We start from the raw sequence: 25262 nt of genomic DNA, 5'->3' as shown, positions 1-25262 counted from the left end.
AGCAGTAGAACGTTGGAGGTGCAGGTACTCAGCTCCAGTGAGCTCTTGCCCAAGTCAAGCATACACTATCATGGCCTGCTTCAATCCTTCCCAGCCCCACAATACATATTTGTTATATAATGAAAGCAACATATTTCACAAACTATTCTTACAAGCATGCATTTATGCTGTGGTTGCATAGTGAAATATATCCCTATTAAGGTAACGCAAACTAATTATAGAAAAAATACAACTTTTTTTTGTCATGTGGAAACAACTGTTCACCCAGAACCACGCCCACGAACCCTGGAATTCAAAACTGGCGCTCAGACGTCACTGCCACACAACTGCTGCACTACCCCCCTCCCACTTCTCCCGTCGGGCCTCTGTCTGCGCATGCACACTCGCTCGCTCGAGGCCACCATTTTGTGTCGAGATAACTCTGTCAAAGCGTTAGAGGATTAATAGCGCTGGGACGCAAGGGCAATCTTCCCTACCGTTGCCAGAGGAAGACCGAACACGCACTGAGCGCTCAAGCAAATTTACCAGAAAAAGGAAGACCGAGGAGCAGGTAAAACGGCACTTTCTCCGATGAAGGGGGGCATTTTTGTAGGAGCTGTCGTCGGCCTCTAGGTGTCACGGTGGGGCTCGCGGTCCAGGCGACTGGCGGGGGGGTGTTTGTCTCCCTCTATCGTTATCGAAATTTACTAAAAACATTTATAACCCAGAAGTTAGAGCTTCTGTTAAACGTATTAGTGTATTTGGACTGCTATTGCTTCGTATTAAGGCACAGATGGCTTTATAAACGCCTTAATGTTTAGTGGCTTGTTTAGGCCAGGCGTCCATCTTCTCATGCCCTTTGTTTCCTCTTTTGAGAAGAGAACCTGCGTCTCCGGGTTCTAGAACGAAAGCTTAACATTGAGTTTAAACTTTGTGTCGAAGTATACGTTGTATCAATGTAACATCCTTAATGTGTCCAATCACTCACGGTGCAACACTTCGGAAGAAAAAAATCTAATCAATAAATCTCTTCTGTAGTATTTCAGATTTACTGCATGGGTGGGTAGTTATTTTAGTCGATGTTCTACAACAATCCTTTGGTTCTAATATATCAACACGAATTGTATAATACTTTCTATGGATTCAAGCTATTTTACAGCTTCACAAAATGGGGCTCTAGTTAAGTTGGCTCGGTAACTAGGTAACGTTTCACAAAGGTTCCCGAGAGTAAACACGGAAGGAGGGAATGTAGAGTCATCTCTTAATATGTAGCCCAAATATGTCTGCGAGCACGGAGAGTAGATTTCTTCTTCAGAAGCTATCATCCGCACCACGTCCCATCGCGCCAGCCGGGTCCGCCTACAGCCGCCTTTCGATTTAAAACTTGTCATGAGAGCTCGAGCTCCCTCTATAACCCGCACGGTAATGTTACAAAAACATCAGCAATACCGGGGCAAGACACATGAGGGTGAACAGGGTAGGTTCCTTTTATCAGTGAGTTTCTTATATATATAAAAAATGATCTGCTTATTTTGGGAGTGCTGTTTTTTTTATTGGGACTTTGTCAAATGGTTGGTAGACAGAGAAGCAGGATTAAAGATCAAATATTCAGCTGGTGTTCGGCAATTAGGCCTGTCTTGCAGTCGGCTTTCCAATTCATCAAACACCTTTGGGATGGGGTTGAGGTCAGGACAATGTGCAGGCCAGTCAAGTTCTTCCACAACGATCACGACAAACCATTTATGTATCGCTGAAACAGGAAAGGGCCTTCCCCAAACTGTTGCCACAAAGTTGGGAGTATAGAATTGTCTACTGACAATGTTTGTCTATGGAGATTGCATGGCGGTGCGCATCGATTTTATACACTTGTCAGCAAAGTGTGTGGCTGAAATAGCCGAATCCACTCATTTGAAGGGGTGTCCACATACTTTTGTGTGTATATAGTGTATCGTGCTTTTTTATTTCTTTTGATTTTACCTTTATTTAACTAGGCAAGTCAGTTAAGAACAAATTCTTATTTTCAATGACGGCCTAGGAACAGTGGGTTAAGTGCCTGTTCAGGGGCAGAACGACAGATTTGTACCTTGTCAGCTCGGGGATTTGAACTTGCAACCTTCCGGTTACTAGTCCAATGCTCTAACCACTATGCTTCAAAGTTATTTATTTTAAAATTCTTCTGGTGTTATCAGGTCGTTTCTATGGAGGGTGAAGTCGTTTCCATTGAGACCGCTCAGGTCGAGGGTCTCCAGGACAGTGGGGAGGGAGCAGAGCTGCTCCAGACTGCAGAGGCTTCCCTGATGGAGGGGGGTGTGGCACCCCAAGATGTGACGGGGAATGTTGAAATGATGGTGATGGACACCCTGGACTCGACCCTTGACCCTGCCCTGCTACAGATGAAGACTGAGGTCCTTGAAGGGGGCGGAACAGTGACGGTCACCGGGGGAGACGAGGGACAGATCATCACCCTGCAGGTTAGTGTGATTTGTGAGTTTACGTTGAGAGAGGTTTGTAAGATATCCCTTGTAAGCCAAACTTGTAGGCATAAATTATTCAGAGAACTGACTGACCCTGACTGTGTCTTGACTTTAGGTGGTGAACATGGAGGGGAACATGGATCAGACGAGTGCAGCGCTGGGGCTTGGACAGCTGCAGCTGGTGCAGGTCCCTGTCACTACAGCCACCGTGGAAGAGCTCCAGGCCAGCTTCGTTGACGCCTCAGCAGGCAATACTGAGGCTGAGCCAGTGATCTGCCACACCCTCCCTCTGCCCGAGGGCTTCCAGGTCGGATGCTACTCAACTACACACACACTTTAAACAAGAATTGTAATATCCTGCTTAATGTTTCTATACACACTTTGGCCTGAAGGCTCTGGTGAGATGCACTGACTATAATACAACTCTAACTCCTTCCTGGCAAATTGTTTTTGTCTGGTGTAGGTGGTGAAGGTGGGGGCGAATGGAGAGGTGGAGACAGTTGAGCAGGAAGAACTGCAGGCAGCCCAGGATGAGCTCCAGGTGATCCATGGGGAGGAGGAGGAGGAGGAGGAAGCTGAGCCCCAAGTAGAGGACCGGACATGGTCAAAAGACCCAGATTACCAACCAACTGCTGGCATCCGCAAGGGGAAGAAGGGCAAGAAGAGCCGCCTGCGTTACGGGGAGGGGGAGCGAGACATGGACGTGTCTGTGTATGACTTTGAGGAGGAGCAGCAGGAGGGGATGCTCTCTGAGGTCAATGCTGAGAAGGTTGTGGGCAACATGAAGCCGCCCAAACCCACTAAGATAAAAAAGAAAGGTCAGAGTTGTGTGAAAGGTCAAGTTTTGTGTCTAGGTGGGGATGTGGCAACCCCTCTTTTGGGGTGTGGGGAGGAGATCTGTGTGTGTTAAAGGGAGACTCAGCGATGACGTAGATGCAGCAAGTAGAACGCATAGTGGGTCAATTTCCGCAACAACTATGAGCGTTGAGGCGCAAGGCTCAACTTCTGTGCTGTTTTGGTCCCGTGGCTACCACTCTCTTAACAGCGTGATGCGAGCCTGTGCAAACACTGTGTCACAGTGAGCGAGGCATGAATTTCGCTCGTCTCAATATTTGTGGTGCTGCTCGTGGCAACGTCATTTCGCTGAGTCTATTTTTGTATGTGTTTAATAACCTCTTTTGTCTCTCAGGTGTGAAGAAGACGTTCCAGTGTGAGCTGTGTAGCTACACCTGCCCCCGGCGCTCTAACCTGGACCGCCACATGAAGAGCCACACAGATGAGAGGCCACACAAATGCCATCTGTGTGGGAGGGCCTTCAGAACGGTCACACTGCTGAGGAACCACCTCAACACACACACAGGTATCTACAGACTCACATGTTCAGTCACAGACTGTTTTAAAAAAACAAATAATATGTACAGTTGAAGTCGGAAGTTTGTAAACACTTAGGTTGGAGTCATTAAAACTCGTTTTTCAACCACTCCACAAATTTCTTGTTAACAAACTGTCGTCTTTGCAAGTCGGTTAGGACATCTACTTTGTGCATGATGCAAGTAATTTTTCCAACAATTGTTTACAGACAGGTTATTTCACTTATAATTCACTGTATCACAATTCCAGTGGATCAGAAGTTTACATACACTAAGTTGACTGTGCCTTTAAACAGCTTGGAAAATTCCAGAAAATTATATAATAGGCTAATTGACATAATTGGAGTCAATTGGAGGTGTACCTGTGGATGTATTTCAAGGCCTACCTTCAAGCTCAGTGCCTCTTTGCTTGACATGGGAAAATCAAAAGAAATCAGCCAAGACTGCAGAAAAAAAATTGTAGACCTCCACAAGTCTAGTTCATCCTTGGGAGCAATTTCCAAACGCTTGAAGGTACCACGTTCATCTGTACAGACAATAGTACGCAAGTATAAACACCGTGGGACCATGCAGCCGTCATACCGCTCAGGAAGGTAACGCGTTCTGTATCATGTTGTGGGGGTGCTTTGCTGCAGGAAGGACTGGTGCACTTCACAAAATAGATGGCTTCATGAGGAAGGGAAGGAAAAATTGTCGATATATTAAAGCAACATCTCAAGATGTCAGGAAGGCAAAGCTTGGTCACAAATGGGTCTTCCAAATGGACAATGACCCCAAGCATACTTCCAACGCTGTGGCAAAATGGCTTAAGGACAACAAAGTCAAGATGTTGGAGTGGCTATTATAAAGCCCTGACCTCAATCCTCTAGAAAATTTGTGTGCAGAACTGAAAAAGCGTGTGCGAGCAAGGAGGCCTACCAACCTGACTCGGTTACACTAGCTCTGTCAGGAGGAATGGTCCAAAATTCACCCAACTTATTGTAGAAAGCTTGTGGAAGGCTACCTGAAACGAATGACCCAAGTTAAACAATTTAAAGTCAATTAGTATTTGGTAGCATTGCGTGTATTAAAATTTCTGACCCACTGGGAATGTGATAAAAGAAATACAAACTTAAATCCTTCTCTCTACTATTATTCAGACATTTCACATTCTTAAAATAAAGTGGTGATCCTAACTGACCTAAGAAAGGGAATTTTTACTAGGATTAAATGTCAGGATTTGTGAACCTGAGTTTAAATGTATTTGGCTAAGGTGAATGTAAACTTCTGACTTCAACTCTATTTATCCTTATTGAATGGATAGGGTGAGTGTTACTTATGTTAACTATTGCCACTGCCCTCTCCGTTTTAGGCACTCGTCCTCATAAATGCCAAGATTGTGACATGGCATTTGTGACCAGTGGAGAGCTGGTGCGTCATCGTCGCTACAAACACACATTCGAGAAACCCTTCAAGTGCTCCATGTGTGACTACGCTAGTGTGGAGGTAAGTACGCACCTCTGATCTATTTTTACATGTTATCTAGCTGTGAACTAATTTGCAATGTATAACAACTGGAATGTTGTTTAAATGTTTCTCTCTCTCTTTGCCCCAGGTGAGTAAGCTGAAGAGACACATCCGCTCCCATACAGGCGAGAGGCCCTTCCAGTGCAGTCTGTGCAGCTACGCCAGCCGAGATACCTACAAACTGAAGAGACACATGAGGACACACTCAGGTAACACACACCCCTATCTCTCGGCCTTACACCCAAGTATTCCTGATTTTAGTTCTGTTGTTCGATGCTACACTACTTGACCAAAAGTATATGGACACCTGCTCGTCGAACATGTCATTCCAAAATCATGGGCATTAATATGGAGTTGGTCCCCCCTTTGCTGCTATAACAGCCTCCACTCTTCTGGGAAGGCTTTCCACAAGCGCATTAGTGAGGTTGGGCACTGATGTTGTGGCATTGTCATACTGAAACAGGAAAGGGCCTTCCCCAAGCTGTTGCCACGAAGTTGGAAGCACAGAATCGTCTTGACTGTCATTGTATGCTGTAGCGTTAAGATTTCCCTTCACTGAATCTAAGGGCCCTAACTATGGAAACCAGTCCCAGACCATTATTCCTCCTCCACCTAACTTTACAATTGGCACTATGCATTGGGGCAGGTAGTGTTTTCCTAGCATCCGCCAAACCTGTATTCGTCCGACGGACTGCCAGATGGTGAAGCGTGATTCATCACTCCAGAACATGCGTTTCCACTGCTCCAGAGTCAAATGGCAGAAAGCTTTACACCACTTCAGCCGACACTTGGAATTGTGCATCGTGATCTTAGGCTTGTGTGCTGTTGATCGGCCATGGAAACCCATTTCATGAAGCTCCCGACGAACAGTTATTGTGTTGCAACCGAGGACAGATTACTTTTATGCGCTTCTGCACTCGGCGGTTCCATTCTGTGAGCTTGTGTAGCCTACTACTTCGCGGCTGAGCCTTTGTTGCTCCTAGACGTTTCCAATGCACAATAACAGTACTTATAGTTGACCGGGGCAGCTCTAGCAGGGCAGAAATTTGACAAATTCACTTGTTGGAAAGAAGGCTTCCAAGTGGCGCAGCGGTCTAAGGCACTGCATTTCAGCTGCATCACACCCGGCCATGATTGGGAGTCCCATGGGGCGGTGCACAATTGGCCTAGTGTCATTCGGGTTTAGCCGGGGTAGGCTGTCATTGTAAATAAGGATTTGATGCTAACTGGCTTGCCTAGTTAAATAAATAAAATGACGGTGCCACATTGAAAGTCACTGAGCTCTTCAGGCCATTCTACTGCCAGTGTTTGTCTATGGAGATTGCATGGCAGTGTGCTCAATTGTATACACCTGTCAACAACGAGTGTGGCTTAATTAGCCCAATCCGCTAATTTGAAGGGGTGACCACATACTTGTTTGTGTGAATATATATTTATTTATTTTCACACACTACCGTTCGAAAGTTTGGGGTCACTAAGAAATGTCCTTGTTTTTGAAAGAAGCTAATTTTTGGTCCATTTAAAATAACATTGATCAGAAATACAACATTAACAATGTCTACATTGTAAGTGACTATTGTAGCTGGAAACGGCAGAATATCTACATAGGCAGAGACCCATTATCAGCAACCTCCACTCCTGTGTTCCAATGGCACGTTGTTTAGCTATCATCGAAGGAATGAGCCTTACACCGTGGCCTGTTCTCTGGAGCGGGATCGATTTGGAGGTGTAGGGTCCGTCATGGTCTGGGGCGATGTGTTACAGCATCATCGGACTAAGCTTGTTGTCATTGCAGGCAATCGCAATGCTGTGCGTTACAGGGAAGACATCCTCCTCCCTCATGTGGTACCCTTCCTGCAGGCTCATCCTGACATGAGCCTCCAGCATGATAATGCTACCAACCATACTGCTCGTTCTGTGCGTGATTTCCTGCAAGACAGGAATGTCCATGTTCTGCCATGGCCAGCGAAGAGCCCGGATCTCAATCCCATTGAGCACGTCTGGGACCTGTTGGATCGGAGAGTGGGGTCTACAAATATTTACACATGTTAAGTTTGCTGAAAGTAAATGCAGTTGACAGTGAGAGGACATTTCTTTTTTTGCTAAGTTTATATATACACACACACACACGTGTATCTGCCTCACATACAACCTAATAAAGCGTCCCTCTCTCTGGCAGGTGAGAAGCCATATGAGTGCTACATCTGCCATGCTCGTTTCACGCAGAGCGGCACCATGAAGATGCACATCCTGCAGAAGCACACAGAGAATGTGGCCAAATTCCACTGCCCCCACTGTGACACAGTCATCGCCCGCAAGAGCGACCTGGGTAAGCGACTCGCTTGTGCACAGTCATATCTCCTCTGCTGAAATACGGTCTTGTAACCTTGAGTGAATCAGTCTGTGTTCCTTACATTTGGATTATCCCTTCCTTCCTTTTTCACTCTCAGGTGTGCACTTGCGGAAGCAGCATTCGTTCATGGAGATGGGCAGGAAGTGTCGTTACTGTGACGCTATGTTCCACGAGCGTTACGCACTCATCCAGCACCAGAAATCCCACAAGAACGAGAAGCGCTTCAAGTGCGACCAGTGTGACTATTGCTGCAGACAGGTACGTGAAAGAGACCACCTCTACTCGTTTCCTCACAATCTTCCCTGATTTGAAATGGTGGAGATCCACCAGATATTTGCCATTATCAATCTGAGGTGAGGAGAAGAGGCCACTTTAGACAATTGAGATGCCTCCCATGGATATGTTTGGAATCAGCTGGAAACTGTTCTAGACCTCGGTGTATTCACTGACTGTCCTATGTTTAACCTCTGACCCCTAGGAGCGTCACATGATCATGCACAGACGCACACACACAGGCGAAAAGCCGTACGCCTGCAGCCAATGTGAGAAAACTTTCCGGCAGAAGCAGCTGCTAGACATGCATTTCAAACGTTACCATGATCCCAACTTCATCCCCACTGCCTTCGTCTGCAGCAAGTGTGGCAAGACCTTTACTCGCAGGGTAAGGGAACAACACACATCCACACTGCAGGCTAAAGGACTCATTCACATCCAAATGCATACCCTCCTGAGCAGGATACAGGACACTCAAAAAACACACCCTCCCACAAGGTTGGGGAGGATTGAAGCCTAGATGCTCCACAGTGTGTTGTGGTCTTAGTGCCTTCAGAAAGTATTCATACCCCTTGACTTCTTCCACATTTAGTTTTACAGCCTGATTTCAAAATATTTTTTTCTCTCACCCATCTACACGCAATACCCATAATCACAAAGTGAAAACATGTTTTTAGAAAATTTTCCAAATATATTGTAAATTAAATACAGAAATATCTAATTTCCATAAGTATTTACACCTCTGAGTCAATACCTTGTAGAAGCACCTTTTGCAGCTATTGCAGCTTTATGAGTCGTCTTGGGTATCACCTTCTGGATTTGGAATGTTCTCACATTTCTTCCAGATCTTCTCAAGCTCTGTTAAAGAGCCACTGAACACGCCAATTGTCAGGTGTTTTTCCTGACCAATTCTGCATTTGGTTAATTGATTGTCCATCATGAGTCGCTGAATACATCTAACATAACTCATTCTGTAAATAATTTGTATGTTTTTGCCAAGGATGTTTTTGTTACACAATTTTGTTTCTAACTAAGGTGTTTGGTGCAGTATTTCTCAAGCAAACATTTTTTTTGCAGGGTGTTTTATGTGAACATTCGGAGCTGTTGAGCAGGTCTGTCACACTGTCTATGCTATTGGATTGAGTGCAATCACTGCAGCTGTTCATCCCATAGTGGGCAAATGAACATTGTCAGATCAAAACAATCTTAATTTACCCGTTGTGATGCATGAATGTTTTAGACGACTGACTTTGTCCCAAATTATCATGTTTACACTTGTAATAATAATTTTGACGCTAGTTTCTGACTCATCGGGGCCACGTGGTGTTTTTCAAAGGGAATCGTTGCTTTTTAAAGGCCATCTTTACGTTCGATGGGGAGCGCGGTGAACAGCAATCTTCCACCGGTTTTCAATGGGATTCGTGTCTGGGCTTTCACTGGGCCAGTCAAGGACTCTCGCGTTCTTGTTCTGAAGCCATTCCAGCGTTCCTTTGGCTGTATGCGTGGTCATTTTTCAGTTGGAATGTAAATCTTCACCCCAGTCTCTGAGGTAATTTTGCACTCTGAAGCAGGTTCTCATCAATGATTTGTCTTTATTTGCCTCCATTCATTGTTCCCTCTATTCCTACCAGTCTCCCAGTCCCTACAACTGAAAAACATCCCCATAGCATGATGCTGCCACATCCATGCTTCACGGTAGGGATGGTGTTGAAGGGGTGATGAGCTGTGCCTGGTTTTCTCCAAACATAGTGCTTTGCATTCAGACCAAACAGTTAAATTGTTTATCAGACCACAATCTTTTGACTTATGGTCTTTCACGTGCCTTTTTGCAAACTCCAGGCATGCTGGTGCCTTTTTATCTCAGTAATGGCTTCCGTCTGCCCACTCCCATAAAGCCCAGATTGGGGAAGTGCTGTATATACTGTTGTCCTTCTGGCAGATTCTCCCATCTTAGCCATGGAACTCTGTAGTTCTGTCAGTGGTCATTGGGTTCTTGGTCACCTCCCTGACCAAGGTCCTTCTTGCATGGTTGCTCAGTTCTAGGCAGAGTTTGGGTAGTTCCGTATTTTTACAATGTCCCGATGATGGAGACCACTGTGCTTTTTGAAACTTTGAACACTCTAGAAATGGTTTTATACCCTTCCCAGATGTCTCATCACAATTCTGATTGTTCCTTGGAGTTCATGGTATAGTTTCTGCTCTGACATGCACTGTTAACTGTGGGACCATATATAGACGGGTGTTTCTTTCTAAATCATGCCCAAACAATTTAATTAGTCACAGGTGGACTCCAATCACGTTGTAGTGACATCTCAAGTATGATCAAAGGAAATTGGATGTACATGAGCTCAATTTGGAGTGTCATACCAAAGGGATGTGAATACTTATGTAAATGAGATTTCTGTATTTATCTTTAAATGTGCAAACATTTCTAAACATGTTTTCACTCTGTCATTATGGAGTATTGTGTTTAAATGGGTGCGAGAGAATCTATTTAATCCATTTTGAATTTAGGGCTGTAACACCACAAAGTGGAATAAGTCAACGGGTATGAATCCCTGTTTACATTTTTTGATTTCTTCCATTTTCCATTATTCTTTTTAAACCAGTTAAACATACACATACGAACAACAACTACATCTCATCTGCCCAGACCCACATGCTCACCCCCTAATACCTGCATTTGCCACATGGCCTTAAATTGTACAAATTAGTTTTTCTAGGTCGCCCATGCTATTTCAATAAATCATTAGATTTTTTCATTATGTTAATGGTTTATTTGCGTGGTTTTAGTATACATTTTTTCAAGATGAGTGATGAAGAGAATCATCCAGCCCATTGACTATCTCACTGTTTTCTGAAGGCACTGTATATGACTCTTTGCTCCTCAGAACACCATGCTGCGTCACGCAGAGAACTGTAACGGAGAGAACACCGGCGATGAGAACGGAACCCCGCCCAAGAAAGACCGCCGCGGCAGGAAGAGGAAGATGCGCTCCAGACGGGATGACGACGATGACGACACCGGTACGACCAAGTCACAGTTCACTTTATTGTTCTTATACATGCAATGCAACAATATCATGTAATATTGTTTACTATGCACCTTAAGAGTACATCGCTAAAATCTGTTTTTTCTTGTTCCTCTCTTCCACAGAGCCTGAGCTGGATGACATTGAGGAAGAGGAGGAGGAGCTGCTACCTGAGATTGAGGTGGAGCAGGCACCACCGGTTGTCCCTGTCCCTGCCCCTGTTGGCCCGCCAGCCAAGAGGAAACGTGGAAGACCTCCCAAGGCCAAACCTGCCCCAAGTGAGTGTCACTCTGGTACCTTGTTGGAATAAAAATACCACCCTCCCTACTTAATTTCTTGAAGGAATCACTTTTCATGCAGACATAGCATCGAGTGAATACTTTGGCCTTCACATATTTAATCAGGTGCAGATCACTAATCGGTACCCGAGGGACTCAAAAGTCCCAAAACAGCTGGACACGTGTAAAAGTGGTTTTCTTCTTCCCTCAGCGGCGGCAATCATCCGGGTGGAGGATGAGGCCACAGGCGAGGTGGATGACATCATCGTGAAGAAAGAGATGAAAGCCGAGCAGGCGAGCCAGGAGGAAGAAGCTGTCGAGGATGAGGAGCCAGCAGTAGAGGTGGAGCATGCCAAAGGAGAACCTGCCAATCAGGTAGAAGAGTCACTCCAGGGGGAGGAGGTGGTGCAGGAAATGGCACTGTCTGTCACAGAGGGTCCCCCCAACGGTGACCTCACTCCTGAAATGATTCTCAGTATGATGGACCGGTGATGAAGACGAAGTCTCTGTCTACATCTAACAATACAAAGTGTCCCCTATCTGTACACTAACATACACCCCATTGTACCCACTATCAAACATACACGTATACCACACATGCACACCCCAGTTATAACCTGAGATCTTTCTCTGATGTTGATGATAATGCCTGGGACATGTCTAAAGATACCTTTAGCCCATTCTATTTTTTTAAGAGCTTATTTTTCTCTCTTGCGATCTCTATCTATATCCCACTGCGAAACTCCTGACACCCTCATGTTGAATTATGTTTGTATACAGAATCTGGATAACATTATGCAGACTGTTGTCACTGGAAAAGATGTAAGGAGAGGGAGGTGTTTTACATCATGATGATGTCTTATGTCAAATCATGTGCTCATTCTGCTATCAATTATGTTCTATATGCCCTCCAGAATGCCTTCTCTGTTGCATATTTTGGCCCACATTTGATCTCTTCATGTTGGCCCTCTTCTTGTGCTCTGTTGTCCGTCTAAAAACAATTATCATGTGCTCTCACCCATGGAATTAGCTGTTCGGGAGTCAAAGGTTAGGGGGGTAGGAGGACCTGAAATATTCTGCTTTTACAAAATGTGATGCTGTTTTCAAATGAAACACAATACCTTGCTCTTGTTAATTAAAGCTTTTAGAATTTATTTGTTTTTTGGTTTAATTCTTTTTTCTTTTGTACCATCAAAATTAAATGCTAGGGGGCTTGAATGGCAAGATATGATTGGAGGGGTGGGAGAATGTTTGACTGTACAGCCAATAATACAAATAAAAAAATATCAACCTACTGGGGTGTCATGAGTCAATTTGCTTGAGTTTCAGCCGTTATTAGGCTAATTTAGTATGGCATGTAGTACTGAAATATAGACACTATAGGATGTTTGATCATGTTTACACTAGAGTATAATCTGCCCTATTTATCTGCTACATGGTTCTGACAGAAGGCTTATGCCCACAAGTCTCTTTTTAGAAACCTGTTTGGAGTAGTAGGTGAATAGACTATTTTGGTTGTTCCTGTTGAATTTCTTTCAGAGGATCTGCCCTCTGATATTGAGTGCTTCATTAAAACAATTTTAGTCCCCTCCCTGGTTTTTCTTTGCTTGATATTTTAATCACTTCTTGGAGATTTACACACCAGAAACCCATTGCCTAGATCACCAATCATTTTCTATAACCCATCCATGTAAAATCAATTATTAATTTGTAATTTTAGCACATATTGTTCCCTTCCTGCATTTTGGTCAGTTCCATGAAGAACCTTAATTTATATTAGAAATTAATATATGCTAGACTGCCTTGTGCACCTACACCACTCTCCCTCTAACACAAGCTCTAAATTACTCCATTCTTTCTCTGTCTTATTCTTTTGGTCTTCCTCACGCTTTCGGAGGAAAGGGGGGTGGGGTAGAAAGGCGAGGCCCCTTGTTGTCAAATCTGTCAGTCTAGCTCAGCTTGGCCCCTCCTACCTTGGTGGAGGCAGTGAATACTGCTGCTGGTGCTCTTAGCAACCGTGCCTTGGCAACAGAGCACCACGACAACGGAGTGCTGTGTCTCCCCTTATGGAGCTTCCATTGGGCGGGCCGGCGCTGAGGCACTACACCCGCAGCAGACCTAGACCACACCGACAAAACCAACACCTCCGCCCCAGCAGACTACAGGTACAGAGGGATGGAAAAATATGGGTGCTGTGTAGAGGCATAATGGTGAGGGGAGATGTGATAGGGTACAGTGGGGAGAGGGAGGGATGGAGGGAAGATGCCTGGTGCCTGCTTGATTCAAGGTACTTGTATCGCAACAGCAACCAGCTGCTTGCATATTCAACACCAATAGTGTGTGTTTGGGGGGATTGCCTTTGTGTATAGGATTGTGATTGTATGTGGCTAATTTCTAGGGCTATATAATGCTTCGTCTGAAGCTGGTGGGCTTTTTCTTGGTAGGTATGTGTGAATTTTCTCTACTTTAGCCATCATCACCTTATCCATTGTATGCCTGCCATTGGTACTGTATCAGTCACGATCAGAGTTGCACATGTAATGCTGGTTTTGTTGGATGAACTAAACCAAACCTAATCACATGGGCAGCCTTAGTGCCACAGGAGATGACATCATAGGGTATTAATGGTCTTCTGAGTCAGTCATTGGTAATTGTACATACCAATGGTAGTCTGATAATGTAGATCTAGGGGATATATGAGGTGTTGATGTGTATATTCTGTGTGTCAGGGAAGTCTGAGCCCATGAGGTGACAATTTTATGTAATAATTACTATGTGCTATATGAAGTAAACTGCTCTCAGTAACCTGATATCCAACATAGCACTCTTTCCACGAATTGGAAACCCTTTTGCTTTCTATTTCTCTGGTAGTCTAACTGCACTCACACACATTCTCACACACAAACACCTAATAATCACAGATGTCGTAAAACACATGTCTTTCTCTGTGCGTGTATGCATGGGTGTGACACAGGAATCGGTGGTTGACAATGAAAATGGAGTCCCTAATCACATGGGGCGAGTTGATGAGGGAGTTGAAGAGTTCTTTACTAAGAGAGTCCTTCCTGTCGACACCGTGTGAGTATCTGACCAAACTCATTTTTAGATAATCTGACACTTCACTATCTCATCCCCAACACATCTTAACTAGCTCACAATAAACCTCTTTAAATTTGAGTAACTTATGAGATGCTCATATTCATAACAACCTACAATAAGTACATTCAAGAAATATAATTTATAACATTTTCCTGACCACATTACCTGCATGCAGGCCCCAGCTTGTCCAGCTCAGGCCACATGGCCAGGAAAAACTTGGGCCCTATGATTGACAAACACACACATGCTGATCCTGTGCTACTCTGACTCTTCATCCAGGAAAACACAGAATGAGTCTGAGGAACCTCCCATTACTGAACAGGAAGTGGAAGTAGCGCCTGCTAGTGCCGCCCCTTGCCCCGCCCCTTCCAGAACCCTACGGAGGAAGCTGGGCGAGTTCTTCACCCTTAAAAAGCGGAGGGCTGTGAAATCAGAGGGAAGCCAAGAGGGGAAGGCCAAGAAGACCTCCATCGCCGACCTAATTCGGCCTCTTAGGGAGGCCACCAGAGCTGAAAAAGATCAAGTGAAGGAGAATGAAAAAGTGAAAGAGAAAGAGAGTGTGGATGACAGCTTTGTGACAGGAGATCCAGTGGAAGCAGAAACCCCTCCTGATGGTCCCACTCCACTGAGGGGTGAGGCTCTACCCCGTCGTGCGCTAAGAGAGGGGAAGTCACAGTCTCTCATTCTGCTCTCTGGATCCGCAGCCAACGCTGGGAACACCAAGAACACTGCACAAGGAAAGGTAGATATTCAAATGTGTTCAACCGACCCTTTGAAACAATTTGATGGGTTAAAGCAATTTGGTAAATTCTACACTGCCTATGAAAGGATTGTTTTTGCTTTTATTTTGAGCATTCTTTAGTTTGGTCTTATCGGCACTGACTGCTTCTCCTTGGTTCTGGTTAGTTTCAGAAACACTCGTCTGACAGCCATCATGGCTTTGAGCAGCGCCTCCAGCTCATGCTACAACGTATTGGTGTGTCCAAAGCTCAGCCAGGAGAGACACAGGTGTGTATGTGCATTTATCTGAGTGTGTATGTGGTTGTGTGTCTATATGGAAAACATACAACTTCTTATTCCATTCTACAGAGTCAGGAGGGAGAGATGAAAAAAGCTGAATCAGAGGGTAAGTCCTTTTACTCATATAACACTTGCTAGAGTATATGTGCAAGTCTGTGTGTGGTAATGGATGTGTGTTTTCCTTCATTTTCTTTCTCGGTTCTAGGCACTATCATCGATAATAAACCTGAGCCCCCACCCACATTTATGAAGCCCCGGACCATGTCCACCTCATCAGGTAACACACACATGCACAAATACACTCATGCAGACAAACACACACACGCACACACACACACACACACAAACACACGCTATTGTATACAATTTTGTGTATCTTATGCTCATCTTCTTTCTCTTTAGATACGAGACGAGCGGTCCGACAGAGTGTGTCCGCACATGAGTCAGCTGGGAAACCTGCTGTGCCTCCTAAGCCAATAATTAAGCGAGGCCCAACCCCACCTCCCACTATCTCCGGTCATCTCACCCCTGAGAATGACCTATCCCAAATACAGGAAGGAGAAGCATGTTCCCCCACAGACCCCACCCCTAGTATCACTGATACCCCTACCAGTTCTAAACCTATCCCCACTGACACCACTATTCCCATCACTGTCCCAGATCCCACTAACTCTTCTATTCCCACAGACACCATCATTCCCTCCCCTGTCCCAGATCCCACTAACTATTCTATTCTCACTGACACCATCATTCCCTCCCCTGTCCCAGATCCCACTAACTCTTCTATTCCCACTGACACCATCATTCCCTCCCCTGTCCCAGATCCAACAAACTCTTATATTCTCACTGACAACATCATTCCCTCCCCTGTCCCAGATCCCACTAACTCTTCCATCCCCGTTTCTACTACTGCTACTTCCTCTAATTCAATCCTCAATGACATCATCCCCTCTACAATGTCCGCACCTACCCCTATCAATATTACAGCACCCACCCCCAACACCACCACCTTCATCTCCAGTACTAACCCTGCCACAACCACTACCAATTCCTCCATCACAACTACATCTGGCCCTATGAATATTACAACTTCCACCCCCCCTACTGACATTAACTTTGACTCTATCCCCACTATTACCCCCACCCCAACTCCCCTTGCCTCCACTGACTCCACCACCCCAACCACCTCTGCGTCGTCCATCTCTAATCTAGTCACGATCACCATTACAAGCATTACTGCCCCAACACCTGTTAACACTAATACTGATACCCATACATCAACAACCCCCATCACTAATGCTTCTACCCCTACCCTTACTGATACTACTGCCTCAACTTCTACTGACTCGACAACTCCAACACTAAATACTCCCATCTCCATAATTGTTTCTGCTGGCAACAACACTTCTACTCCCACCCCCACTAACTCTCTGTGTCCCACCCCCACTAACTCTCTGAGTCCCACTACCTCTCTGTGTCCCACCCCCACTACCCTAATTACTAATTCAGTTACCCCACCTCCATCTCCTGCTGCTACTATAACAACCTCGACCCTTAATTCTATAAATGGTGCTTCCACTCCTACCCATATCTCCATAAACTCCACGGACTCCAACGCTACCCAAACCGGAACTCACAATACCAGCGCAACTAACTCTGTCAACTTCACTTCTACCTCAAGCCCCACTAACTCTACTAGTCCTATCCCTACTTCCTCTACCAGCTCCACTTCCACTAACTGTGCTGCTTACACTGCTACTATCCCTAGCAGTCCGATTCCCATTATCTCTAATAATCACTCCCCCACTGTCACTTCTATCCCCACTGCCACTCACTCAACTAACTCCACCAATATTTCCTCCCCCATATTCTCTTCTACTCACACCACTACTAACACTACTAGTCCCATCCCAACTAACTCTACTATCCTGACCACTACCCCCACCCCCATTAACTCTAGCCCCGTCACCACTATCTCTACAGGCTGTTCCAATATCACCACTGCCACTAACTCTTCTGTCCTCATCAGTAGCCCCAACCCCACTAACTCTACTACCAACACCCCCACTAACCCTTCAAATCCCACCAACACCACTAAACCTACTAACTCTACTACACACACCACTATCTCAATCCCCACTAATTATGTTACTCATAGTCCCACTAACTCTTCTACTCATAGCCCCACTAACTCTTCCAGTCCAACACCCACTAACTCTGCTAGCCCTACACCAACTAATACTATTCAACCATTACCTGAGGAGAGAATTAGCCTTAATCCTGCAATGGGACTGCTGTCCATGACTAAGGGTACAAGTAAGTGTGTGCGTTCAATAGTAATAATAATATTGCTTGAAATTTGGAATTAACCTGTTGAAAATAAAATGTTGTCCCTCCCTTTCCTCTCCTACAGATGACCTGGATGCTGAGAGGGTAGAGAGGAACAAGGAGACAGAAGAGAAACGTAGCAAGGAAGAAGATGTCAGGAGGGCCACAGAGAAAGAAAAATAACAAATCATTGGCGCACAACATATGCAAAACCATAAAAGAGGAGGAGGGTCTGCAGAAGGTAGATGAGATAATGAGGCAGGGAGTAGAAGGGAACAAATCAAATGAAGAAAGAGAGTTGTGTAAAAAGGATGGGGATAAAAAGAGGGAAGGAGGGACCAATGTGTCAGATGAAAAAGAGTTCAAAACTAAGGAGGTGGTAGAGAGCAAGTCAAACAAGGGACCAACTACTGTGATAGAGGCAGGGGAGACCACAGTAAAATAAATGGGGGGACAGTCCATGGAACTGAGTACAGGGACCACATCACAGCAGAAAACCGCAGAGGGTGGAACATCGGAACCAAAGAACTGAGACCCCCTCTGTGTGACACAAATGGACTGACCCAGCAACGTGTCCTTTTTTTTCTCAACCATGTTTACATTTGCATTGCACGTATTGTATGATTATGTAATACATCAACTGTGGTGAAATATGTTTACAATAGATGGATATGAGACACAGTACTTATGATAATTAAAAGGAATATTCATAATGTCATGATGTCTTCATCATGTTTCAGTCCGTCTGTTAGTTCCTAGCTCCCAGTCTCTTTTGAATGTCTATAACTAAGCCTAAACCAGAGATGTATGGCAAAAGTTGGTGGAAGGGGAGAGATAGAAGTGTTTCTTCATGGTAGTACCAGAGTGAATCATTGCCCTATTCCCATATGCCCTCAACGATACACCTTGACGGACAGAAATTATTGGATTGATTAAGGTAATATGTGGTTGCTGAACCATATCTGGCCATCACCTGTCTCCAAGGACAAATTGTCAAGGGCAGACAGAGGGGAGCAATTACACTAGGGGATGTTGCTCCCAATAAGTTACTCCTATAGACATAATTTCCTCATCTCCTTTATTTTTTTAAGGGTAGATGAAGGGACTATACAGGTGTTCCCCACAAGTGCTTTAATACAGACATTTTAGATAAGGGGTCATGAATGGACAAGGAAAGGAATATAACGTGTGCGTGTGCAGTGGGACAGGACACACTTCGGTATCGAAATGCCGTGAACAGTGTTTCCCATGATAGGGGATTGCAGTGGGAACCATTTGCTTTGGAAAGGTTCCCCAACGGAACGTAAATAAAGTAACATCAGTCAGTGGAACCGCTACATTCAATCAGACTCAAAGGTGGTTGTCGTTGTTTTACTATCAGGTGAGTTGCAATATTTAATTGCCGCTGTTCCCAAATGTAATAGTGTAAATCTAAACGACATGACGACCTAGGGCAGTGGTTCCCAACCAGGGGTGGTAATTGAGTAGACACATAAGACCAAATGCACATGAAGGGGTACTTCAGAGGTACTCCGGGCAAAGCAAAATTCAGTTGGTGGTACAGTAACTAAAAAAAGGTTATGAACCACTGACCTAGGGGATCTACAGTAGCTAGCTAACGTTAGGGGTAAGCAGCTAAGTTTTCTGTCACATGAGTAGGAGGAAGACTTCGCCGTACAGTTCACAACAAAGCTAGCTAAGTAACGTTAAAGTTGGTATTGATGTTTTCTCGATATGATCTATTCTATTAGCTAGGCCTAGTTCTAATTTATCTCAGTTTGTAAACTAGTTATGTGTGGGAAAGTTAGTACCATGAGAGGCTTTTCACTGCAATGTTTAGCTAGTTAATAAATCCACAACTGTGTATGGATATTATAGTCACCACAGTTAGTGTAATAACAGGTAAAACTAGCTAGTATACTGAAAATAGTATAAGGGACTAGTGCCATCAACTCTCAACTGTAACATTATTCTGTACATGCCTGTCACCAGTGTTTTAAGGTGCGTGGCCATGACTCGGGGTAGGAGGACTAAGTTGGAGTCCTGGATAGAGCAGGTCATCCTGAGTTATGGCACAGAGCCAAAGGAGGAGAAGAAGAACACTCTGATAAAAGTGCATGTTGTTGGGGTAATGAGGCATCTAGTACATACACTTCATGCAAGGCCTGTGTTCCAAGTTTAGAAGGTGTGTGTGTGTGTGTGTGTGTGTAGGTCGGCCGGATGTCAGAGTTCCAAGCCCGGCCGACTGAGGGTTTGACAACATTGCTGTTCCTCTCTGATGGAGTGGTGCACATCCCCGCCATACTGACCCAGGACGCCTGGGAGACTCTTCAGGAGTGAGTTAACATTTAGGACAAGCGTAGAGGCCTATGAGATCATATTAAATTACATGTATGTCTAAAACCCACCTATAAACCATTTCTTTTTAAGCCCAGTACAAATCTAAACAGCCAACATAAGGAGAAACAAGACGAGACAAAACTTATTAAGGTAATTAAAAACCATACAGCAAATGGTGATGCATTTCTATCTATCTGTATCCTCTGGCAGGCAGGAGGACCGTGAGTGCTTCTCCAGTCTCATTAATTGCACAGTGTGTGTGTATTCATACACCCTGCAGTTCAACATGGACTCTGAGCAGGTGAATGATCCTATGATACTGGTACTAGAGTAGTCCTTTGGTCTTAGAGAGACAGCTCCTGTTCTTTATTCTTTACCATTCATATTTTATTTTACTCTAAATGTGTCCTCATCTCCTCAGACAAGGAGCCAGTTTTACTTATCGGTTGGTGAGCTAAAGACAACAGCCCTTGCTGGTAAGAGACGCACCTCCTGGCCTCCAAACCCAGACACCCACACATATGCACCTTAATTGGGAAGAACAGGCTCATTCTAATGACTGGAGCGGATTGAGTGAAATGGTAACAAATGCATCGAACACATGGTTTCCAGGTCTTTGATGCCATTCCATTTGCTCCGTTCCAGCCAATATTATGAGCCGTTCTCTCCTCACTAGCCTCCTGTGATACACACATTAAATGTAGTGACTCTCCAACTTGCTTTTGTTTCAGCACATCACTCAACTCAGTCAGACAAAATGTCTGAACAACATGGAGGTGAGTATGGGGTGTGTGTATTTATATGTTTTTTTTTTCTCCAAATGTTATTTAACGAGGCAAGTCAGTTAAGAACATATTCTTATTTACAATGACGGCCTACCAAAAGGCCTCCTGCGGGGACGGGGGCTGATATTAAAAATAAAAATGTATTAAATAAAAATATAGGACAAAACACATCACAACAAGAGAGACAACACAACACTACATAAAGGGAGACCTAAGACGACAACATAGCATGGCAGCAACACATGACAACATCATGGCAGCAGCACAACATGGTAGCAGCACAAAACAGAGTACAAACATTATTGGGCACAGACAACTGCACAAAGGGCAAGAAGGTGAGGGTGGCAACATGACTGGGGCCACGCTCTGTTGAAGGATGTGATGGAACTCCTGAGGACACCCACAACCCCCCCCCCCCACTGCAATTTTACAAGAAGGTTGTTGTTTTTTCCTAGAGGGAGGATACTTTCAATGTCCCTGTGTCTCACCTACACATCCCAGATGATCTGAGCCAGAAACTACACACACCCTCAGGTAACACTTAAGGGTGTCTCACCCTCTCTCTCACACCTGAAAATCACTTACACCTGTTTGGTCTTTCTGAGCTGACCGTTGTGTTTTATTTAGAAGACAACAGTGAAACGCGGAGTGGACTGGTCCCTCAATCTGAAGACAGACCGACAGACACACCAGAGACCGATCAACCAATCGTTGCTGCTGACATTAGGCAGATTGACAGGCCAGTGCCTCTGGAGAGAAGACATCCTACTCATGGTCCCACACTTTCCCGTGAGTTATGGTTGTTAACTGGTCCATGCTGTAGATTAAGTATTTGCTATCTGTTACTGCTAGCTGAAGTATGCTGCTACCACAATAGAGCCCAGTGTGTGTACAAATATCTATATTTTTCTCTCCCTCTCTCTAGAGGAGAGTATGGATGGTGAGGTGGTGTCAGGGGTGACCGGAGGAGCAGTGGCGAGCCCATGGGACATGTTTGCTCCAGCAGCTGAGCTGCTCAGGACCTCCTCTGCATCTGACGGTGTGCTCCTTTCCTTTTAACTTTTTAATCATTCAACCTTTACACACACACACACACACGTCACACCATGCACATTTGTCTTTGCGCCGTACTAGAGATATTCTAACTTCTGTCTCTCATTGGTTCCCTGACAGAATCCATCACCTCGGAGCCCCTCCCCCTCCAGAAGAGCCCGTCTCTGCTCGACCCCACTCCACAACCAGTCACCCTTGCAACGTTTCCCGTGGCAACCAACACCCAGGTGCCAACCCTGACCCATGGGGCCACCCAAAGGTCAGGCGAGCACTCCCTTCCTCCTTATCAAAAACCAGGCCCCTCCCACAGCCTACTCCCCTCCAGTGGCGGCTCCTCCACTGTGAGTCTATCTACAAAGCACCAATGCTCTGGCATGAAGCTCCACCACAGTGGCTTAACCACAACACTTCAACTTCCAGTCACGGAGCAGCAGGATCAGGTGGAGGAGGATGTTGTGAAGAGGTGTAGGAAGGTTATTAAGAAGAAGAGTTCTGTGCAGACCCCCGAGGATAATGATATCACCTGGGAGGAGGAAAATATGCAGAAGAACTGCAGCCTGCCCTCCTGGATGTTTGAAACTCAGGAGGTTTCCAGGATTGGGGAGGGAAGCAGCTGCAAACAGAAGGCAGTTGCAGCAATAGCCCCCTGGAGGTCCTCCAACGTAAGGGTGACCAGTTTTCAACCAAGAAATAGAATATATATTGACCATTTAGTGGAATTTTTAACCCGTCCGTTTTGTTAGATTGGTGTGAAGTAAATTATCTGTCTTGCTGTCTCAGGTTCACAGTGATGGCACTTCGTTCTCATATTCTTATCAGCTGTGTGGCCGCATTTCGAAGGATCTAAGCCATTTAAAGTGAGTAAACCGTGTGTGTGTGTGTGTGTGTGCCGTGCCTTCGGAAAGTATTCAGACCTCTTTGCTTTTTCCACATTTTGTTACTTTACAGCCTTATTATAAAATTGAAAAAGGCACGCACCTGTCTATATAAGGTCCCACAGTTGACAGTGCATGTCATAGCAAAAACCAAGCCATGATGTCAAAGGAATTGTCAGTAGATTGTCCACATTGACCCTGTACCCCCTGTATAAAGCCTTGTTATTGTTATGTAATTTTATTTCGTTTATTTCGTAAATATTTTCTTAACTTTATTTCTTGAACTGCGTTGTTGGATAAAGGCTTGTAAGTAAGCATTTCATGTTAAGGTAAGGTTGTTAGGTTGATTTGATTTGATTTAGAGCTCAGAGACAGGATTGTGTAGAGACAAAGATCTGTGGAAGGGTATGAAAGTCCCCAAGTACACAGTGGCCTCCATCATTCTTATGTGTGTTCCAAGATGGCGTAGCCGTCAGATGTCTGTTTGTCCCATGTATATATCTTTTTAATCTCATTTTCCATCTACGGACTGAACATACTCTCCTGCAACCCGCCTCACCCAATGTGGTATGGATCTGCTATTTGTTTTACACTTTAGAACCAGAACCCCCATCAGAAGCTAGCCAGCTAACTAGTTAGTAGTCAGTTAGCCACTGCTAGCGGTCATCACCGTTAACTCAGACATCAGCCAGCCTCAGCCCGGTCAATTCCTGCCAGTCTGCACAGTATAACAACCCAGAGCATATCGGACTGCATTTTCTCTACCACATCTCCGGATTCCTACCGCAAGCTTTGAACTTTTACACCAGATCATCGCAGCTAGCTAGATGCTATCCGAGTGGCTACTCCTGGCTAACGTCTCTGTCCCGAAGCAAGCACCAGTTAGCCTGGAGCTAGCCTCGAGCTAGGCACATCTCCCGGCTAGCTGAAGAGGTCCATCAGCCAATTCTTGGGCTACAATACCTATTCTGCCAATTGGTCTGGACCCTTTTACTGCCGACACGGAGCCCCGCCGATCCATCACGACTGGTCTGCCGACATAACCGTCTGAGGGGGTTTCAACAGGCTCTTCCGTTGTGACATCCCCCGAAGGCCCATCTGCTATCCCCGGCCCGCTAGCTGTCTGAATCGCCGTGTCTCCAGCTCGTCTAACTACTCACTGGAACCTATGATCACTCGGCTACACATGCCTCTCCCTGATGTCAATATGCCTTGTTTATTGCTGTTTTGGTTAGTGATTATTGTCTTATTTCTCTGTAGAGCCTTCAGCCCTGCTCAATATGCCTTAGCTAGCCCTCTTGTTCCACCCCCACACATGCGGTGACCTCACCTAGCTTAAATGGTGCCTCTAGAGACAAAACCTCTCATCACTCAATGCCTAGGTTTACCTCCACTGTACTCACATCCTACCATATCCTTGTCTGTACATTATTGCTTGAATCATCTATTCCTCCGCACCCAAAAATCTGCTTATTTTACTCTCGGTTCCGAACACACTAGACGACCAGTTCTTATAGCCTTTAGCTGTACCCTTATCCTACTCCTCCTCTGTTCCTCTGGTGATGTACAGGTTAACCCAGGCCCTGCAGCCCCTAGCTCCACTCCCATTCCCCAGGCGCTCTCATTTGTTGACTTCTGTAACCATAAAGGCCTTGGTTTCATGTATGTTAACATTAGAAGCCTCCTCCTTAAGTTTGTTTTATTCACTGCTTTAGCACACTCCGCCAACCCGGATATCCTAGCCTTGTCTGAATCCTGGCTTAAGAAGGCCACCAAAATCCTTACATTTCCATTCCTAACTATAACATTTTCTGACAAGATAGAACTGCCAAAGGGGGCGGAGTTAGCCTGCAGAGTTCTGTTATACTATCCAGGTCTGTGCCCAAACAATTCGAGCTTCTATTTTTAAAAATCCACCTTTCCAGAAACAAGTCTCACTGTTTCCGCTTGTTATAGACCCCCTTCAGCCCCCAGCTGTGCCCTGGACAACATATGTGAATTGATTGCCCCCCGTCTATCTTCGGAGTTCGTGCTGTTAGATGACCTAAACTGGGACATGCTTAACACCCCGGCCATCCTACAATCTATGCTAAATTCCTTCAATCTCACACAAATTATCAAGGAATCTACCAGGTACCACCCTAAATCCATAAGAACAGAGAACCGATATAGCCCTTGGTTCACCCCAGACTTGACTGCCCTTGACCAGCACAAAAACATCCTGTGGTGTTCTGCATTAGCACCGAATAGCCCCCGCGATATGCAACTTTTCAGGGAAGTCAGGAATCAATATACTCAGTCAGTTAGGAAAGCTAAGGCTAGCTTTTTCAAACAGAAATGTGCATCCTGTAGCACTAATTCCCAAAGGTTTTGGGACACTAAAGTTCATATAGAATAAGAGCACCTCCTCCCAGCTGCCCACTGCACTGAGGATAGGACACATTGTTACCACCGATAAATCTACATAATCATTTCAAGAAGCATTTTTCTACGGCTG

General features: G+C 45.1%; 3 protein-coding genes across 3 annotated transcripts; all 3 read left to right on the top strand.

The window, feature by feature from the left end:
* Positions 1–356: 356 nt before the first annotated feature.
* On the top strand, positions 357–12559 carry LOC139411492 (transcriptional repressor CTCF-like). The gene is made up of 13 exons (XM_071157944.1): positions 357–550; positions 2169–2450; positions 2569–2760; positions 2917–3271; positions 3643–3813; positions 5175–5308; positions 5418–5538; positions 7509–7658; positions 7780–7940; positions 8161–8343; positions 10847–10982; positions 11113–11265; positions 11477–12559. Exons 2-13 carry the CDS (start codon positions 2178–2180, stop codon positions 11755–11757), a joined length of 2310 nt encoding a protein of 769 aa, XP_071014045.1. The 5' UTR covers positions 357–550; positions 2169–2177; the 3' UTR covers positions 11758–12559.
* Positions 12560–13672: 1113 nt separating this feature from the next.
* On the top strand, positions 13673–18430 carry LOC139412428 (uncharacterized). The gene is made up of 8 exons (XM_071159222.1): positions 13673–13705; positions 14240–14343; positions 14644–15106; positions 15271–15372; positions 15454–15490; positions 15590–15661; positions 15787–17700; positions 17798–18430. The coding sequence occupies exons 1-8, from the start codon at positions 13673–13675 to the stop codon at positions 17893–17895; spliced, it is 2823 nt and encodes a 940-aa protein (XP_071015323.1). The 3' UTR covers positions 17896–18430.
* A 1502-nt stretch (positions 18431–19932) lies between these two features.
* LOC139412427 (uncharacterized) lies at positions 19933–22751 on the top strand. Its single transcript, XM_071159221.1, has 5 exons — positions 19933–20048; positions 20263–20273; positions 21763–21876; positions 22011–22552; positions 22671–22751. The coding sequence occupies exons 1-5, from the start codon at positions 19933–19935 to the stop codon at positions 22749–22751; spliced, it is 864 nt and encodes a 287-aa protein (XP_071015322.1).
* Positions 22752–25262: the final 2511 nt, after the last annotated feature.

This window comes from Oncorhynchus clarkii, chromosome 6, assembly GCF_045791955.1.
Source record: "Oncorhynchus clarkii lewisi isolate Uvic-CL-2024 chromosome 6, UVic_Ocla_1.0, whole genome shotgun sequence".
Classification (NCBI taxonomy): Eukaryota; Metazoa; Chordata; class Actinopteri; order Salmoniformes; family Salmonidae; genus Oncorhynchus; species Oncorhynchus clarkii.
The sequence above is the reverse complement of the archived record's forward strand: the minus strand, read 5'-3'. Positions and strand labels throughout refer to the sequence as shown.

Excerpts from the sequence above, each read along its gene's own strand:
- LOC139412428 (XM_071159222.1), top strand. The coding sequence starts at position 13,673 with ATGCTTCGTCTGAAGCTGGTGGGCTTTTTCTTG. Across the intron at positions 14,344-14,643 it reads GTCCTTCCTGTCGACACCGT|GAAAACACAGAATGAGTCTG; the intron begins GTGAGTATCTGA and ends CTCTTCATCCAG. Across the intron at positions 15,107-15,270 it reads AGAACACTGCACAAGGAAAG|TTTCAGAAACACTCGTCTGA; the intron begins GTAGATATTCAA and ends GGTTCTGGTTAG.
- LOC139411492 (XM_071157944.1), top strand. The coding sequence starts at position 2,178 with ATGGAGGGTGAAGTCGTTTCCATTGAGACCGCTCAGGTCGAGGGTCTC. Across the intron at positions 2,761-2,916 it reads CTCTGCCCGAGGGCTTCCAG|GTGGTGAAGGTGGGGGCGAA; the intron begins GTCGGATGCTAC and ends TGTCTGGTGTAG. Across the intron at positions 8,344-10,846 it reads GCAAGACCTTTACTCGCAGG|AACACCATGCTGCGTCACGC; the intron begins GTAAGGGAACAA and ends TTTGCTCCTCAG.
- LOC139412427 (XM_071159221.1), top strand. The coding sequence starts at position 19,933 with ATGTCAGAGTTCCAAGCCCGGCCGACTGAGGGTTTGACAACATTGCTG. Across the intron at positions 21,877-22,010 it reads GACCTCCTCTGCATCTGACG|AATCCATCACCTCGGAGCCC; the intron begins GTGTGCTCCTTT and ends GTTCCCTGACAG. Across the intron at positions 22,553-22,670 it reads CCCCCTGGAGGTCCTCCAAC|GTTCACAGTGATGGCACTTC; the intron begins GTAAGGGTGACC and ends TTGCTGTCTCAG.